Source organism: Silurus meridionalis, chromosome 18 (genome assembly GCF_014805685.1).
Source record: "Silurus meridionalis isolate SWU-2019-XX chromosome 18, ASM1480568v1, whole genome shotgun sequence".
Classification (NCBI taxonomy): domain Eukaryota; kingdom Metazoa; phylum Chordata; class Actinopteri; order Siluriformes; family Siluridae; genus Silurus; species Silurus meridionalis.
The window spans coordinates 27400339-27420799 of NC_060901.1; the positions used below are offsets into that span (position 1 = coordinate 27400339).

The window sequence follows — 20461 nt, forward strand, 5'->3', positions numbered from 1 at the left end:
TTGTTTCTGAGATGTTTTGACACCTTAATTAGAGTCCACCTTTAAAAAGGTTTATTGAGTGGAGATGAAGTCCCACACCAATCTTTATAGGGCCTCAGAACTGACAATGCATATCAGAGCAAAATAACATGAGGTCAAATAAACTGATTGTTGCAAGTTGGGTTGGATTAGATACAGGATTGTCTGGGTTGAGGGAAGCTGAATAGATTACAATAGAAATATCTCAATAAAAAAACTATTACACAGCAATCAGGACCTCAATCTGTGAAGGTTCACCTTTTTGCTTGACAACAACCCTAAGCACACAGCCAGGATAACACAGGAGGGGCTTAGGAAAGACTCTGGTAATGTCTTAAAGTGGCCCCTGCCAGAGCCGGGGCTTGAACCCTATTGAACATCTCTGCTGTCAACCAGCGGCGCATGCACTTTCAGGGCTCCCGCCTTCCACTTCCGGGGCAGCGGAACCTGCAACCACCCCAGCTGCCATCTCACGTTCTCTGCCAGATTGTGTCTTCAGCTTCCTGTCTGTTTCAGACCCTCCTGCCCCTCATCTTTTCCTCCTACCTGGTGGCTCCATCCTCAGCATTCTTCTACCAATATAATTCATGCCCCTACTTTGCACATATCCAAACCATCTCAATCTCGTCTCCCTCACCTTGTCACCAAAACATCCTACATGCGCTGTCCCTCTAATAAACTAATTTCTAATCTTGTCCATCCTCGTCACGCCCAACGAAAACCTTAACATCTTCAGCTCTGCTACCTCCAGCTCCATCTCCTGTCTTTTACTCAATGCCACTGTCTCTAATCCATACAACATTGCAGGTCTTACCACAGTCCTATAAACTTTCCCTTTCATTCTTGCAGATACCCTACTATCACAAATCACTCCTGTCACTCTTCTCCACCCACTCCACCCTGCCTGCACTCTTTTCTTTACTTCTCTAACACACTCTCCATTACTTTGCACTGTTGACCCCAGGTACCTGAATTTCTCCACCTTTTCCACCTCTTCTCCCTGTACACCCATGTACTCTGTCTTACTCCTACTGATTCTCATTCCCCTTCTCTCCAACACATATCTCCTCCTCTCCAGGCTCTTCTCAACCTGCTCCCTACTCTCACCACACATCACAATATCATCCGCAAACATCATAGTCCAGGGAGACTCCTGTCTGACCTCGTCCGTCAACCTGTCCATCACCACTGCAAACAGAAAAGGGCTCATGGCCAATCCTTGATGCAGTCCAACCTTCACCCTGAACCAGTCTGTCGTACCTACTGCACACTTCACTGCCGTCACACTGTCCTCATACATGTCCTGCACCACCCTCACATACTTCTCTGACACACCTGACTTCCTCATACAATACCACAACTCCTCTCTTGGTACTCTGTCGTACGCTTTCTCTAAATCCACAAATACACAATGCAATTCCTTCTGTCCTTCTCTATACTTCTCCATCAACATCCTCAAAGCAAATAAGGCATCTGTGGTGCTCTTCCTCGGCATAAAACCATACTGTTGCTCACAGTTGGTCACCTCTTCTCTCAGCCTGGCATCCACTACTCTTTCCCATAAATTCATGGTGTGACTGATCAACTTAATTCCCCTGTAGTTACTGCAAGACTGCACATTTCCTTTATGCTTAAAGATCGGTACCAGTACACTTGTTTTCCATTCCTCAGGCATCTTCTCACCTTCCAAAATCCTGTTAAACAACCTGGTCAAAAACTCCACTGCCATCTCTCCTAAACATCTCCACGCTTCTACCGGTATGTCATCTGGTCCAACCGACTTTCCACTCTTCATCCTCTTAATCGCTGCTCTCACTTCCTCTTAACTAATCCTATCTACATCCTGCTTCACCAACTTCACATCGTCCAACCTTCTCTCTCTCTGATTTTCCTCATTCATCAGCTGCTCAAAATACTCCCTCCACCTTCTCAACACACTCTCCTCACTAGTCAACACATTTCCTCTCCATCCTTTACTGCTCTAACTTGCAGTACATCCTTTACAGCTCGGTCCCTCTGACTGGCCAATTGGTATAAATCCTTTTCTCCTTCCTTAGTGTCCAACCTCTCATACAGCTCCTCATATGCCTTTTCCTTGGCTTTCGCCACATCCCTCTTTACCTGCTGCCACATCTCCTTGTACTCCTGCCTACTTTTCTCATCACTCTGTCTATCCCACTTCTGTTTTGCCAACCTCTTTCTCCTTATGCTCTCCTGCACTTCCTCATTCCACCACCATGTCTCCTTGTCTTGCTTTCTATTTCCATATGTCACACCAAGTACTTTTCTAGCTGCCTCCCTCATCACTCCTGCAGTAGTTGCCCAATCATCCAACACCTCTTCAACACCACCGAGCCTCTTTCTGACCTCTTCCTTAAACCCCACACTACACTCTTCCTCCTTCAGTTTCCACCATCTTATTCTTCTTTCAGTCCTCACTCTCCTCCTCTTCTTCTTCGCCTCCAAAACCATCCTACAGACCACCATCCGATGCTGTTTAGCTACACTGTCCCCTGCCAAACACCTTAGACGTCTTCCTCCTCTCCTTCTCCTCCTTTGGCCAACAGTAGCCCAATTTCCACCGGTACCCTGTCGGCTAACGATACCTGTGGCGGTCGTTGTTAACCCAGGCCTCGACCAAATTTTAATTTGTGATCCGCATATTTGATTTGGCACATGTTTTACGCTGGATGCCCTTCCTAACGCAACCCTCCCCATTTACCCGGGCTTGGGACCGGCACTAAGAGTGCACTGACTTGTGCATCCATAATGGCTGGGTTTCTTTGTACACTTTAACATTAGAGTTTATTCTTCAATTGAACTAAGAAGCCTAAGAATTGTTCTCCCGCACTTTATTTCCACTTGTAAACACATCTAAATCCATCAAGACACAACTGAACTCCAGGCTTCCTCACCAACCTACTGCCATAACATGAATTGTTCCTAGACCTAGATGCCTTGTCATAACCATAAATGTGCAACCCTAAATGCCTGGGAATGATTTATACTCTAAATTCCTTGGTATAACATTAGATGCCTTGGAGTAATCTTCAATACTTAAACTGTGAGCAGATTTCATGGCCTTTGGTTGGGTTTGATGTATTTTTTTTTCTATTAATGTTTTCTTAATTATAAACTAAATAGCCACAACACAATGTGTGTTTTTTGTGCTTAGTGCCTTCTGAGGTCTTCAGTTTCCCCAAGGCATGACATCATATTCATTAAGCTGTCAAACAAACTTGTGGGTGTACTAAATAATTACACTATAAAAATATCTGCGCTGCCTGACATAAGTCATTTGACCATAATGTAACAGAGACTTATTTTAATTGCTGTGTTCATGAACGTGACTGAGTTGAATCTCTCTGATCGCTGTGAGCATTTCTCCTGTCCAGAGAGATCTGTATCTCCTGCAGTTTATATCTTACTGTACATGTGTTCAGCTGCTGTGGTTCTTCTAACAGTGTGTGGAAATCTGCTCGTCATCATCTCTGTTCTTCACTTCAAGCAGCTTCACACTCCGACCAACATGCTCGTGTTCTCACTGGCTTTGCTGGATTTCCTCACTGGTGCTTTTGTGATGCCGGCATTGTTCACATGGACAATCGAGTCGTGCTGGATTCTTGGGAGAAGTTTCTGCATCTGTTTTTGGTTGCTTGGTGGATACTTTTTGTTCTTATCCTTCTATAATGTTGCTCTGATCTCTGTGGATCGCTATTTGGCTCTCTCCAAACCATTTTTCTACACAAACAAAATCTCCACAGGGACTATGTGCATTGTGATTTATTCGAACTGGTTCGTGTGTCTGGCATACATCATATCATTCTGTTATTTCAATGGAACCTTCATGAATTTTGTATTGTGTCCTGGAGAGTGTTTTCTCCCTTCAAATGACATGTGGCTCATAGCTGATATTGTAGTCAATTTTATATTTCCATTTTCTGTCATAATCATACTGTATAGTGGAGTTTTTCTGATCGCTAAGAAACACGCCACTGCTATCAGAGAGCTTAATAATCACACACGACCTCAAACACAGAAAATCACCTCCCACTCCATGAAATCTGAGAGAAAAGCAGCCAAAGTCCTCGGCATTTTAGTGTCCGTGTTTATAGTGTTTTTACTTCCATATTATCTTTACAATTTATTAGGTGTTGTTGTCGAAACAAATATAGAAACAAGTCATAAACTCATGGTGCTGTTTGTTCTAAATTCCACCATTAATCCATTTATTTACGCTCTGTTTTATCCGTGGTTTAGGAGGTGCATTAAATCCATTATAAGTCTGCAAATATTCCAAACAGACTCTTCATTAATGAATGTTCTTTCATAAATAGCCTTCTGATAAAGTGTCTAATTATTGTGATTGACACATCATTTCGATTTCTGTAACAAAAATAGGAATTCAGACATTACAAATGCAAATGCACCCGAAGAGAAAAAGGCCCTAATGATACAAACAGTAATGCTAGAAACCAACAAGTGCCAAATATAAATAGATTTACAAAAAAATGTTAATATATGTTTAATTTTTCAGTTTGTTGTTAAAATTGTAATTTGGACCACTAACTGTAATTGTGTAATTGTATTTATTTATTTTTCTAAATCCTAATCATGTCGTTTATTTTCTGTAGGAAACCTGTGAGATAATAAAAAAAGCAGTAATAGAATTATGCTGAGGCATGTCTGATATCATGTTTACAATCTTGTCCAAATATTAGGGTATTTCAAGGCATTTTTAAAGCGTGGATGCGGACGTTGAAAGAAAGTCTTATGTTAGTGAAGCTTTCATATAATATCACAGCAGCATATACCAGAGCTGAGCTTCTAACTGATCAAGCGCAGATTTGTGCTGCAACCTGAGCAGGATGGACATACACAAAACTGGCATGCCTGGCGCAGGGGGTATTATTTCATAAAATATACCGCTTTCAATTATATAGACACGTCTGAACTCATCTTTACAGTCTGAAGGTATATTAAGGAATTTTAAAGCATGAATGTGACTCTCACTCACTGACTTGAAATAAATAATGTGGTTTGCATGTTCGTAAGGATTTAATAATGACTGTAATATGAGCATGGCCTTAATGCAATTTGAGAGAAAGTATGAATGAGGTAGAACTGGCTAAGAAATTTCAGCACTCTGAAACACTGAAGTTGCTGGTCCAGATTTGATTTACAGTAATATTTTTTCAGGCCTGTACTGTATATTGCCAAAAAAAAAAATCTTTATTCTTTCGGCTGCTCCCATTAGGGGTCTTCACAGCCGATCATCCGTCTCCATTCATTATTGTTTTTTTTTTTATGCAGTGAACATTTTAAATTTAATTTATTCAACAGGCAAACATTTCACACTAATTTTGGATGAATACAAAGGTTTGTCCCCATAATGCATGCACAACACAATTGTTTTGGGACAGCAGATCAAATAATTAAAGTACATAAAGTACAAGAGCCAACCTGTCGAGAAGAATGAAGGATGCCAAGCACAAATACATACTACCGATAGAGGACATTTTTAACACGTCTGACCCCTAATGATACTGTATCTTGCAAGACATTCATGTTTGAATAGACTACAAGCCAACTAGCAAGGATCAGTATGCAAATATAAAGAGGTAAGCATAAGGTTAACAGACAAAGAAAATAGAGACAAGCATACAAGTACATACCACCCCAGCAAAGTGACAACCAAAATCCAAAAAAAACAATTAGACAAAGTAACAAACGAAACCGAAAGTAAAGGCAGGAAAGATACAGAACTGCACCAGAAACAAACTACAAAACTTACTTTTAAGCACAATAAGTGCTTTGGGAAAAGTCTCAAGGTAGAATCATGAAAATAGAGATTGGACCTCAACAGATTGTAGAAGGGAATAAAAAAAAAAAAAACAGTGCAGCGGTAGCCCCCTGACAGGAAACTCCCTCCCAATCAGGGTGTCGGATGTCTAATTTCTTGATGAGCTCAGGGTCCAAGATGTCTCGGAAGGTTACCCAGGAGTGGTTCTCCATACTGTAACCCTCCCAATCCACCAGATGCATGGTGATCTCTGAATGCAGTAATCTCTGCAAACGACATGAGTCCAGTATCTCCAGTATCTGGTGCACTGTGTAGGTCCGCTGACCCCTGATGATGCATTGGCGGGAGAATACAGCCTTAAGGTGTTGGTCTCTTAGATATCGGGAGGGCCTGGTAGGGTCCTCAAGGTACTCAGGTAGCAAGGCAGGAGGGCCCCCAGTGCTTTTTTTTTCATGCTTAAAAGCTGGACAGTCATTTAAAGCATTTTACTGCATGTCATACTCATACTGACCACTGGATGGCACCTCATTGCAAAGAACTCTCTGAGGATTTGAGAATTAGAATTGTTGCTTTCAAAGATGCAAAGGCTGTAAGAAGATCAGTAACTCCCTGAAAGTGAGTTACAGTATAATGTCCAGGGTCATACAGAGGTTTTCCAAGAGGGGTTCCACTCGGAACAGGCTTCGCAAGGGTCCATCAAAAAAGACGAGTCCTCGTACTGTGCATCAGGTGCAGAAACTGCTTCAAAAAAAAAGATGCATGAGTTCTGCACCATTGCTTTACACGTTGCAGAGGTGGAAAGTCCACTCGTCTGAGCACTGACTGTACACCTCACACTGCAACCAGTCAGTTTTTAGGCCGTCATCCCAGAAGGGGCCTCTTTTGAAGCTGCTCACAAGAAAAGCCACAACAATTTGCTGAAAACAACTTGTCCAAGAGCTTGAATTACTTACTTAAATATGACTAAGATAAACTTGTTTGGCGAAAATTATGTCCAGAATATGTGTCAATGCCCAGGTGAGAAGTACCTAGAAAATTGCCTATTGCCAATAGTCAAGCATAGTGGTATTAGTGGTAGTAGTATTATTCAGATCAAGTAGGATTGACTTCCATGGTCAAATAATCAGACACAGTGTCTGATTATTTGACCATGGAAGTCAAGCCTACTTGATCTGAAGTCTTTCCAAACAGATATATTGCAAAATACTACTACCACTAATACCACTATGCTTGACTATTGGCTAGTCTAGGTATAAATATCATAATGATATTAAGACAACAAACTAAACAGCAAATCTGTCTGAGATGTATAAGACCAGACATTCAGCACAAATTGTTTTTGCAAGTTACTTCACAAATGTTTTCTTTATCCACACTAGAAGACACAAGCATTTATTTGGGTTTTTTTGTGGGGGCTCCATGTTTATTATGTCCCTAGATTCTATAAATGCTTTCTTATTTAAAAATTAGAAAACAAAAGTTGTTATTGTTCTGTGCTTAATACCTTCTGTGGTCTTTGGTGTCCCCAAGGCATGACATCGTGCTGTCAGTCAGACTTAGGAGGCGTGCTTCATCATTCCAAACTACTGTATATAAAAGGCTGCATAACCTTATAATTCATTTGACCGTAATGTGACATTTTGAACAATGCATGTCTTCATGAACCTGACCGAGTTTAACCAGTCTAATCTCTGTGTCAATTTCTCCTGTCCAGAGAGATCTGTATCTCCTGCAGTTTATATCTTACTGTACGTGTGTTCAGCTGCTGTGGTTCTTCTAACAGTGTGTGGAAATCTGCTCATCATCATCTCTGTTCTTCACTTCAAACAGCTTCACACTCCAACCAACATCCTCGTTCTCTCTCTGGCTGTGTCGGATTTCTTTGTGGGTGCTTTTGTGATGCCGCCGGCATTAATCTGGACGATGGAGTCATGCTGGATCTTTGATATGGGTTACTGCATTTGTTTTTTGATGACCTCTTATTTTCTAACAAGTCTGTCTATCTATAATGTCGCTCTGATCGCTGTGGATCGCTATCTGGCTCTTTCAAACCCCTTCCTCTACGCAAACACAATCTCCAGTAGGACAATGTGTACTGTGGTTTCTTCTAACTGGGTTGTGTGTCTGGTGTATACCACAGCATTTTATTACTTTAATGGAAGCTTTTCAAGCTATTTACGGTGTCCTGAAGATTGTTATCTTTTCCTGAATGAGGTTTTATTTGCAGTTGATCTTGTTGTAACATTTATATTTCCACTTTCTGTCATAATCATATTGTACAGTCGGGTTTTTCTGATCGCTAAGAAACACGCCACTGCTATCAGAGAGCTTAATAATCACACACGACCTCAAACACAGAAAATCACCTCCCACTCCATGAAATCTGAGAGAAAAGCAGCCAAAGTCCTCGGTATTTTAGTGTCCGTGTTTCTGGTTTGTTTACTACCGTATTTTATTTACAGTTTATTAGGTGACGTTATTGAACTACAGAGAGAAACTTTTCAGAAGCTTGCGATTGTGCTTTATCTGAATTCCTCCATTAATCCGATTATTTACGCTCTGTTTTATCCGTGGTTTAGGAGGTGCATTAAATTCATTATAACTCTGAAAATATTCCAAACAGACTCTGCATTAATCAATGTACTTTCATAAATGTGTTTTATATTTTTGAGACAAAAGTGTCACATCTTTGGATATTTGTTTCTTAGATTTGAAGCAATTAGGATCTGATAGAAGTTCAGGCTCATCTTTTACTGAATGGGATTAACAAACAAATTGCAATGGACATTTTTATAGTACCTTTAATTTTATAACCTCAAGTAAGTGAAGAATAAGAATCTGAAATGTTAGGATTATTTTATAGACCTGGATGCTAATAATTTGCAGATGGTGACAGCTAGAAATCTGGAACACAGGGACATGAACAAATGGCAAGTTTTTACTGCAGCCTTCTGCCATCATTTTGTCTTTATGAAAAGGAGCTCAGTTGGCTTGACTCAATATTCCTTTTCAGGTTTCTTTCATGGTACTTTTGGAATCTTTGGAATCTACGGGACAGTATAGTGCCATCGTATTGGTTTATTGCATGTGACTAAATCAGACAATAGTATAGATCTATACACATATTTATACACCAGTGTCAGTGATCCAGTTAGTTTGGCAGCATACATGCTCTAGCCATAACCTCCAACATCATTAAGAGATGATGTAGTATGCTTTAATGCATGAATCCTCTTTTCTGCTTTATAACTATACTTTTTCTATAATTCTGGTACACGTTAATCTAGTATCAAAACTGAGCATCGCTGTGGGGAATTCAACATAATATTTATAGATATTCGTCTGAGCTCGGCGTCTTCTGATGTCTTTGTTTACCCCAAGGCATGACATCATATTCATTAATCTGTCAATCAAACTTGTGGGCGTGCTAAATGATTACACCATAAAAATTTCTGCGCTGCCTGACCTATCCGTCATTTGACAATAATGTCATTTCCGTTTGGAAACATAGCAAAGGTTCCGTTTGGTGTCCTGATAATTTCTGTTATTTAAAACACCATAATTACTTTAAAACATTTACAAGAATATTTAGTGTTCATGCTCTGTGTTGAGTTTGGTTTCACTGAAAATAATCATACATTTGTGTAAAGCATCAATATTTGTTCATGCACATGTTAATTAGTGTATTAAAAACAACAGAGTTGGTCAGACTTCCTCCAGGGACCTGCCCTGTGGGCGTAAGTGTCCAGTGCTCACACCGGTTCAGTTCACAGCCGGTTCAGTTTCTCCTGGTCTGGGGCCTGAAACGGAGAAGGGCAGAATGTCTTTAACCTAATGGTTCGTGGGACAGCCCAGACAGGAGTAAACTTTAGACAGGAGTGGGCCACAGAAAGGGCCTGCAGATTTTCGAATCTCTTGAGAGAGCAAATATCCAACAGCAAGAACACTGTCTTGATTGAAAGGGGCCTTCAAGATAAAGGGGGGCTCAGACAAAGCATCCAACATGACAGCCAGGTCCCACTCAGGCACTCTAAGTCGCACGGGGGGCCTCAGCCTCCAGGTGCCATGAAGAAAAAGTGTCATTAGAGGATCTCTGCCCAGAGATTGCCCTGTCATGGTGCATGATACGCCGAAATGGTGGATGCGTAGACTTTCAGGGTGGGCGGAGCCAAACCTTTGTCGGACTGTACTGTCCAGCACTGATGCAACCGGGCAGTGGACTGGATCCAGCTGGTGGTGCTCAAACCACGAGCAGAACAGACGCCATCTAGCAGCATACAACCTACTCGTGGAGGGAGCTCTGGAGTGGAGAATAGTCTCTACCACCTCGGTGAAGCGACAGGAACCTCGGAGCTGTGCCCCCTCAGGGGCCACAACCACAGCATCCATAACTCCAGACGGGGGTGGACAATGGCAGATCCTCAGAGGAATCCCTCAGGGAGGGTGCTCAAGGACCAGGCCCATTGGAGCCACCAGGAGGAGACAGACTTCATCCCAGCAAACTCTCTCCAGAATTTCCGGACGCAGCATGATGGGGGATGGCATACAGACACAGCCTTCAGCCACGCCGGAGCCATGGGGTTGGAGGGGTAAGGGAGAACCAGGGGGGACAGTGCGATGTCTCTCATGATGGGAACAAATCCTACTGGGCTTTGCCAAATTTCTCCCAAATCGACTCCACCACGTGAGGGTTGAGCCGCCATTCCCCGGGTCTCAACCCTTGCCTTGACAGGGTGTCTGCTGCTTTGTTTAACCGACCTGGGATGTAAGCTTCTCTCTGACAGTTTTCCCTCAGCCCACAGGAGCATCTGGTGGGGCAGCCTGTACAGGGGGAGCGAGCACAGACCTCCTTTATGGTTGATATATGAAACCACCAAGGTGTTCTCCATAAGAAGCAGCACGTGATGATCTCTTAGGTACAGGAGAAATGCTTCAAAGCTAGAAGCACGGCCAGCATCTCTAGGTAATCTCTGAGCTCCTCGCAGGATCCCTGATCCTATTTTTGTACGGTTTCTGAAGAGAGGTGCTGGGTTGAGGCTGGGGCTTCGCCCAACAAGCATCCCCATTAGAGCGGCATGGGAGGTACTGCTGGAATGCTGCTGCTTGCTTTTTGCTCTCCTGAAACCTTTCGACCACTGTGTTAACAGAATTGCAGAAAAAGCCGTGTAGCTCTGTCTAGTGATCTAGTGTCTAGCACAACCCTATCACAGGGGGTAGAAACCCCCGAAAGGCATGCTAACAGGTGAGGTTGGAGAAAGGGACAAGCCCCAGGAACTGGTGGCACACTGATCTGCTTCAGTGACAGTGAGGCCAGAACCGTGAGGAGCACGAGCATTTTACTCGCACAGTGCTCACAGCTGTCTCCCTAGAAAAACTCTGCTCCAAGGATTTTTTTTTATGAAACAAACGATAGACAAACAATTCAACATGAAATACACACAGAGCGCTTCATGAACAAACTGAAGGTGGTGCCAGCTTCACTCCATGTGCGTTTTATGGCTTCCTGGTCATGACGTTACCCCAACGGTGACATCCCGCGTCCAATTTTGACTGATTACACACAATATTTCAGAGTGTGGACACCACAGAAATGTTCTCAAAGTGTTGCCACACAGCTTGAGTTCCTAAAAGGGAACTATGTATGCCTTGGTGTATTCTATGATGTCTTTGAATGACCCTAATCGAAGTAAAATTATCATAATTATTTTTAGAACAATACATGCAAAAGTGCATTTTGAGATCAGATATTTACAGCATTTATCACATTTTAATTACTTAGGTTCCTTTAAAGCTCTCCTACTTGTAAAATGAAGAATCACATGTTAATTGTTTTTTGTGTGAAGTGCGTTCTGGGTTCTTTTGTTTCCCAAAGGCATGGAATTCATTAAGGCTGGAGGCGTATTTCATTTTTGAACTATAAAAATATCAGTGCTGCCTGAACTGTAGTTCATTTTCCAATAATGTAGCAGAATTAGTTCAGTAGAAACATCTATTAGTGTCTTATTACAGTTACTCTTACAGAGATAAAAAAATGGCTGTATTCATGAATATGACGGAGTTTAACCGGTCTGATATCTGTGAGCATTTCTTCTGTCCAGAGAGATCTGTATCTCCTGCAGTTTATATCTTACTGTACGTGTGTTCAGCTGCTGTGGTTCTTCTAACAGTGTGTGGAAATCTGCTCGTCATCATCTCTGTTCTTCACTACTTTTATAAGTATTCATTTTATTCAGTCCATCACAATGATTCACTAAATTTTGGGATTTACTGACATTTATTGTGAATTTCCAGGTATGAATTTCTCTCGACTTATCCCAACCCCTGCAGATCTCAATACAGTACATCTGCTAGCCGTATTCATGATCATAAATCAACTGTGTTTATTATTAGAGTCCAAGTACTATAACCTCTTATAATCTCGTACTGATCAATTAGTGGTATTTAAGACCAGATTTATGTATTTAACCAGCTTTTATAGAAAGTCAGATTTATTTTAATTCCTTGTCTCCAGTCCAGGTTTTTCGGAAAATAGCAGGTGCAGTTTTGCAAAGTGTGCAAAATGTAAGCAACACAGCGGATTAGCTTGGCTAGAAACTGCATGGCATTTTAATTTTGCATAAAATGGTGTATAAAGACAATCAGCATTCAGCATTAACATAGTATAATACTCAGCTTAGCAGAGAACTCGGTGTATAAAGTGAGTTCATAAAAAATCTAATAATCATGCTTAAAGAGGCAAAATTTGCATAAAAGAAATATATCATCACAATGCTTAATCGTGCATATGACACTCATATTTTAAAGGCTGGAGAGCAGGCGAAGCTGATGGATGAGGTTAGAGCCTAGAAAAGAAAGCAAATATAAAACACAACTTGCTGGGGGAAAAGTTCACGGTGAGAGAACAATGGTGTCAGGTCCTGAGCAATAGGAAGGACCAGGTTCATCACCAGAAGAGAAAGAAGTGGTTAGAGAATAAGTGGAGGAAGGAGAGGCTCGAGCAGTAGTTCGGTTTTAGTTTGAGCAGCCAATGCACCAAAAAACTGCAGGCGACATGCTTTAACTATAATCAAACAGCGTACATGCACATATAATTCATATAATCAAAGTAAAATCTTTAGTAGAAAAATACAAAAAATATATATATCTCGGCCTGACCCTTCTATGGAAGTCTATGGAGTCATGCAATGGGTTGAAGAGATGCTAGGAGGCTATCTCTCCCCAGGTGTGGCATCCTCACTTAAGACCCCGACACTACCCACCAAGTCCCAGCGTACTACGTCAGCGCTGGTGGGTAAGGCTTACAGTCTTGTCTTGATGGTGTCTTGATTGATCCTGCACACTGTAGAGCGAGGCTATATAATTCAGTTCGGGTTTCATCTTAGCTTGCCCCACTCTGGTTGGAATCGAGCAGGCTCTGGCCATAGAACAGGAAGTACATACCCTCCTGAGGAAGAAGGCCATCGAGGTGGTCCCTCCTTCAGACAAATAGTCCAGGTTCTGCAGCCGGTACTTCATAGTTCCTAGCGTCCTATCCTTGATCTAAGTCAGCTGTACCACTCTTTGATGAGGCTCCAGTTCAACATGCTGAGCCTTAAGCAGGTGGTGTCTCAGATCAGATCCGAGAACTGGTTTGTAACGGTAGATCTAAAGGATGCGTACTTTCATGTACCCATTCTCCCTTCGCACAGGAAGTTCCTGAGGTTTGCTCTTGGCCTTAAAGGGTACCAATACCTGGGTTTTCTGTTCAGCCTTGCCTTAATACCCCGGAATCTTCATAAAATGTGTCGATGCGGCTCTGGCTCTCCTGAGACTTTAGGGCATCCGCATCCCCAATTATAATCAACAACTGGTTAATATTAGTTCGATCAGAGCAGTAAGCGGTCTGGCATGTGATGTCGTTTTCGCTCAGATGAAGAAACTGGAGTTTCAGCTGAATGCCGGGAAAAGTGTGCTTTCTCCATCACAGAGAACCACCTATCTTGGCGTCATATGGGATTCGACGACCATGTGTGCCCATCTTATTTTCTGAACCTATTTCATCTATCCTTGCGACTGTCAGGAAGGTCAGAGAAGGGCAGTTACTCACTGTCAAGCAGGTTCAGAGACTGTTTGGGCTTATGGCGTCATTCCACTTGGCCTCCTGTACATGGGACCCCTTCAGTGGTGGCTCAGGACCCATGGGTTCTCACAAAAGGGCAATCCCTTCCGTACAATCAAGATCACACAGCAATGCCTACGTGTCTTAGATGTATGGAGAGATCCCAGGTTTCTATCTTAAGGTTTCATGCTGGGAGTCGCCGAACATCGCATAGTGCCAACGACAGATGCGTCCCTCACGGGGTGGGAAGCGGTCATGAGTGGCCATTCCACGCAAGGTTAATGGGACAAGCCTAAAAATGTGACTATATTTTATTGAAATCAACTTAATTTCAGTAATTCATTATTATTTTTATTCATCATGTAGACTAAGTCCATCACAATGACACACAACTAAATTTTGGGGTTTACTGATGTTTATTATGAATTTCCAGGTACGTATTCATTCATGCATCTCTTTTGCTTCTTTTCCTCCTGGGTTTTGTAGTGAGAAGCTCAGCCTTAATTTCTCTCGACTTATTCCAGCCCTTGCAGATCTCAATACATACAGTAGATCTGCCAGCTGTATTAATGATCATAAATTAACCATGTTCATTATCAAAGTCCAAGTATAACCTCTTTTCTCACATAAACACAGGACCATTATTCACTTAGGCAACCCGTGTTCCCTGCACTTGTCCACTCGTACTGATCAATTTGTCGTATTTAAGACCAGATTTATGTATTTTACCATAGAAAGTCAGATTTATTTCAATTGCTTGTCTCCAGTCTTAATAATGGAGGTCTCATTTTGGAGCGATTCTTTTTCCAGATAATTAGTTTCACTTGTTTGTCCATGTCACTTCTTGTCAGTAGTACTGGACCATTTAGTGAGGAAATGGAAGGAAAATTCTAGCAAATAAAATACTGATGTTACTTGAAATTGGTTGTGGAATTTTTCTGGATCAGATCAGAATAATTTGCCCAGAAGTCTTAGAGGTTTTGAATCTGGATTGACTTTATTAACAAAAGGTTTTACATGTTTTCTCTAAAACCTAATATATTTCCCCCTAACTGTCAAATTCTTGCCATACCACTTGTCAGAACAGTCATTGTGTTGGCATAAGAATAAATACCTTGATGTAACACTGCCACTGGACCATGAAATAATATTAGGATTATTTTATGCTAATTAATGCTAATTATTTGCAGCTGATGATTGCTAGAAATCTGGAACACAGGGACATTAACAAATGCAAAGTCTTTCTAACTTGAGAATTCTCACTCGCCAAGTTTAAACTTTTTACCACATTAATCAGACCCTTGAAAAGCATCCTGGTTGCCCCATGTCTGAGGGATGTCTGTTTCCCATAGTCTAAAGTTGAGAGAAAGAATACAGAAGGCCAGAGAGCAATTTGTAAGTATGACCCTCAACTAGAGCATTAGCGTGGGTTCAGTGTAATTCGCCACATCCTTAGATGAGTGGCATTCCAGTTCCTGTGGTTCACAGATGGACTTCGCAGAGGGTTTGGAGACAGGCTTGACCCTTTCCCCTACCTCTCCTGCGAAGTCCAGCTCCTGTTTGCAGGCTTCGGAAGCATGGCTTTCGGCGGATTCTTCACCCTTCAACAAGAGTATGCAGCTCCACTTCTCTTCCTCCAGAGGGGTGGGGGGGGCAGTTACTAGTGAACACGAGAGCAAGGAGCTTCTAGAGGTTATGACGTGCTGTGGAGAAGCTACATATAGCTTAGCCACTTGATGGGCATAAAGCCCCTCCATCCAGCAAGTTTGACATACGTTTTTTGCTCCCGGGGATGCAACCTCCATGTTGGGGTCTACCATTTTTACCTACCCTTCTCGGTCTGCCCCTTTAGCACTAAGTTCTCAGTCTTTTTCAACATCATAAGGCTCAGGGATCATGGCTACGAAGTCATGCCATGGGTTTAAGAGACGCTAGCAGGCTCCAAGAGTGGCATCCTCCATTAAGACCCCAACACTACCCACCAAGCCACTCCATACTACGTCAGCGATGGTGGGTAAGGCTTATGCCTCAGCAGGTCAGGCCGCTCGTGATGCACTCTCCCACCTGTAAGCGATGCTATTCAGAGGGCGTGTAGAACCACCTTTCTCGGTTCCCGTTTCTCTACAGACCCTCAGGGACCTGGTTCTTTAACTCCTGCCACTAAATGTGCTTCAGGGCACGACCAGCTCCAGCGAGCTTCCACCTGGCGTTGTTGCGGACCAGGATCACTCACCACTTAAGCTGCGTTAGGGCACTGCCCTGGCTCTAGGCGTACTGAAGGTCAGTCTTGAGCGACTGATACCCTTAAGAGACCATCTGGCAGCCTGGGAAGCTCTGCCAGACGTGTCTTAATGGATCGATTCAGTTCGGGTCTCGTCCGCCCACTTTTAACTGGCTTTGCCTTACTCTGGCGGGAATCAAGCAGGCTCTGATCATAAAACAGGAAGTACATACTCTCCTGAGGAAGGAGGCCATCGAGGTGGTCCCTCGATCAGACAAAGATTCCGGGTTATACAGCCCGTACTTCATAGTTCCTAGTATCCTGTACTAGATCTACATCGGCTAATCCACTCTTTGATGAGGCTCTGCTTTATTTTAATTCAAGCATTCATAGGGTTATTTACGCTCTGTTTTATCCGTGGTTTAGGAGGTGCATTAAATTAATTCTAACTCTGCAAATATTCCAAACAGATTCTGCATTAATCAATGTTTTCTGATGAATGTGTGTGTGGGTTTATATACATATATACCATATATAAAGCTGTACAGTTCAGATTCTTTATTTTATATTGTATGTTATGTATATTATGTCACCATTTACAGGCAATACAGTTTATTTCTAAACACAAAACGTTTCAGTGGCCTTGTTGATTCCCTGCTAAATGTTATTGCTTTCCGTTTTGTAAACTGAAGAATCGTATAATTAGAGGTGTTTTTTGTGCTTAGTGCCTTCTGGGGTCTTTTGTCTCCCGAAAGGTATGACATCATATTCATCAAGATGTGAAACAAATGTAGGAGGTGTTTACGTTTCTAAACTATAAAAATATCACAGCTGTCTGACCTTCAGTTCACTTAAACATAATGTAACCAAAGCTTGTTTTTAGAAAAAATGCTTGTCTTGAACCTGACAGAATTGAACCGGTCTGATATCTGTGAGCATTTCTCCTGTCCAGAGAGATCTGTATCTCCTGCAGTTTATATCTTACTGTACGTGTGTTCAGCTGCTGTGGTTCTTCTAACAGTGTGTGGAAATATGCTCATCATCATCTCTGTTCTTCACTTCAAGCAGCTTCACACTCCGACCAACATCCTCGTTCTCTCTCTGGCCGTGTCGGATTTCCTCATCGGTGCTTTAGTGATGCCCCCGATGTTAATCTCAGCCATCGAGTCATGCTGGATCTTTGATAAAGGCTACTGCATCAGTTTTTTGGTAACTGCTTATTTTCTCGCCAGTTTTTCCATCTACAATGTTGCTCTGATTGCTGTGGATCGCTATCTGGCTCTTTCAAACCCTTTTCTCTACACTAAGAATATCTCTAGAAGGACCATGAGCATTGTGGTGGTTTTCAACTGGTTTTGTTCTCTGTTGTATAACATTTTACTCTGTTATTTCAATGGAAGCTTCACAAGTTCTATAATGTGTCCTGGGGAGTGTTTTCTTTTACTAAATGAGGTTGGGGCTGTAATTGATCTTATAATAACATTTATATTTCCATGTTCCATAATAATCATATTGTATATTGGAGTTTTTCTGATCGCTAAGAAACACGCCACTGCTATCAGAGAGCTTAATAATCACACACGACCTCAAACACAGAAAATCACCTCCCACTCCATGAAATCTGAGAGAAAAGCAGCCAAAGTCCTCGGTATTTTAGTGGCCGTGTTTATAGTGTGTTTACTGCCATATTTTATTTATAGTTTATTAGCTGATGTTATTAGAATGCAGGCAGACACCTTTATGAAAGTCTTTATGGTGCTTTGTCTGAATTCCACCATTAATCCAATTATTTATGCTTTATTTTACCCGTGGTTTAGGAGGTGCGTTAAATTAATCATAACTGTATTACTTATAACTAAATATTCCAAAAAGACTCAGTTAATAAATGTTCTTTCATGAATGTTTGTATTTGTGAGACATGATCACATTTTTGGATATTTATTTCATAGATAAAAAAAATAAATAAATGAAAACATTGACATATATACAGCTATAACACTCAGGCAGTGTGGAAACCCCTCATTCAATTTGTTTAGGCATTTTTATCACAGGTTATAAAACAATGGTCTTCAACTGAAAATCTTTAAGGTCCAGTAAATGAACCCTCCTCGCCAGCTGAGGTCTGGACGTTTATATACCTAAAAACATGAATTGATTATGTTTGCCAGACTAAAGAAATTAGTGTAGACAAAATTTTAATTGGACACATTATAAATAAATACATAAAAGGAAACGCTAAAGGGCTTTTGTTTCTGCTGAACTGAGATTACAGATCATAAGGAATGAACGCATTAAAAAACTGTAAAAAAAAAAAAGAAAACGGAAATCACATTTTAACTTTACACATAGTCTTTACCTAACTGAATGTATCTATTGTTTAACATTGCTCTCTTCTATACTTCATGTTTCATTGATAAAATATCAACAGCAAAATCATTCAGAAACACAAACACCAACTTTCCTTATTTTTGAGAATGCCATTATTTTTCACTCAAAAGTTTCATCTTTTGCACATTTCTCTCGGTTGTCTTCACTGCACGCTCAACTGCACGTCTGACCATAGAAACAGTGAGCATAGTAACTGTAGTAGCGACCCAAGCCCACCTTGATGTGCCTGATACAAATTTGAATTTATTAGAAAATAGCGTTTGGCATATATTAATTTAATAATGTGAAAAGGCTTCGCGGTCCGGCTGGGCACATTTTGTGGTCCGGATTCGGACCGGAGTCCGCCATTTGGCGACCCCTGTTATAAAACAATAAACACATTAAACAATGTGTATTATGTATGCAAGTATAGTGACCTACTCAGATACCAAGTTAAACTTGATGTGGCATATGAAAGTAAAAAAAGATTTTCTACTATATTTTATTGAATTCAACTTCATTTGAGGAATTCATTATTCATTTAATAAGTTATCATTTAGTTAAATTTTTATCATGCCCAAACGAAACTTAATTCTTGGAGAGGTTTTCCATATGACCTGCGATGCCCGTGGTGCCTTTTCTGATCAGGGAAGAATCACAGCACACAGAATGGAGCTTATGTTCTTCTTCAGTTTATTGCAGGCAGCAGACACGTGTATATATACACACATTGGAAACAAAGCCTGACCTAAAGCTGTTTCCTGTTTAGACAAGAGTATATACTAGCTGGAGATGTGTGAGCCCAGATAAAGTCTCCCTGTATACCTTACATACTAACATCGTAAATATTCTATAGACACTGAACAGACAATGGAATGTGTGTGAGCCACCTCAACACTAACAATGGGCACTTTAAATCATTTATGATTTAGCATCACACACCAAAATATAGGATGTTCTTCTTGGGAACAGAACCGGTGACATAAACTGCAAATGAAAAGATAAAGACAAACAAAAACATACAGATTCCATTTCATTCTGTCCCTACATGCATATAATCCTTCATAATCACCACTCCAATTGAGGCCTTTATGGCCTGTCTTACCATCATCATCAAACTTGACAACATACACAGTACAATACCAACAATCAATACAAGAACCTATCCTAAAACATAAGTGTTCAACACTCTTAAACAAATTCTTAATCTTCTCAAAAAACTTTGTTCAGCAGTTGTTTCACGTTCTCCAAGACATCATGAGACAATTGTTTCTCAGTGCTTGTTTAATATGTCTATTAGTATTATCAGGTATATGAAACAGTTTCTTTTTACTGAATGATGTGTTCGAAAAGAATAAGAAAAATTCGGAGTCTAATAACAGCTATGCACATATTGTTATAGAATTTAGACCTAGAGCAGGTATCAGGGTAAGCTAAACAAAACAGTCAAGTGAGTCAGATCTTCACCCCGGAAGTGGCCCCCTTTCTCAGTTGAGAGCATGAGGACAGAAGGAAAAGACAGTGATACATTTGTTTCAAAAAACTAAATTTCCATTCCTATTTTATGCATCATATCTCTATCTAAAAGGTTTAAAGGCGAGTTTGGAATTATTGTAAAGCTATGATAAAAACTTGTACCAGTCAGTGTCACCACAGGCAAAAGGTGAGTCACAGGACATGAAATTGGAAATCTATCTATTCCCTAATAGATAAACTTCCCCTTTCTCCTAGGACCTCCTCCTTGAGTTTTGTGCTGAGGCTGGAATGCACCACTTCCTGTTGCAGTAAAGAGCATAAAGGGTTAACTTAACCTGGAGCATAGTAGAAACCTCTAGCAGCATCTAAATCTCTAGGGAAAAAGTATCTAGATGTGACACAATTTCACTCCATAATGTCAAATGATCTAAATAAGGATTAGTCCAATAACCGGCACAATTCCTATACAGCTAATCTT

At 41.1% G+C, this 20461-nt stretch overlaps 2 protein-coding genes across 2 annotated transcripts; both read left to right on the plus strand.

The window, feature by feature from the left end:
• The first annotated feature begins 7480 nt into the window (after positions 1–7480).
• Positions 7481–8473, plus strand: LOC124401746 (trace amine-associated receptor 13c-like). The gene has a single exon (XM_046874174.1). It carries the CDS (start codon positions 7481–7483, stop codon positions 8471–8473), a length of 993 nt encoding a protein of 330 aa, XP_046730130.1.
• An 8555-nt stretch (positions 8474–17028) lies between these two features.
• Positions 17029–18039, plus strand: LOC124401736 (trace amine-associated receptor 13c-like). Its single transcript, XM_046874162.1, has one exon. It carries the CDS (start codon positions 17029–17031, stop codon positions 18037–18039), a length of 1011 nt encoding a protein of 336 aa, XP_046730118.1.
• Positions 18040–20461: the final 2422 nt, after the last annotated feature.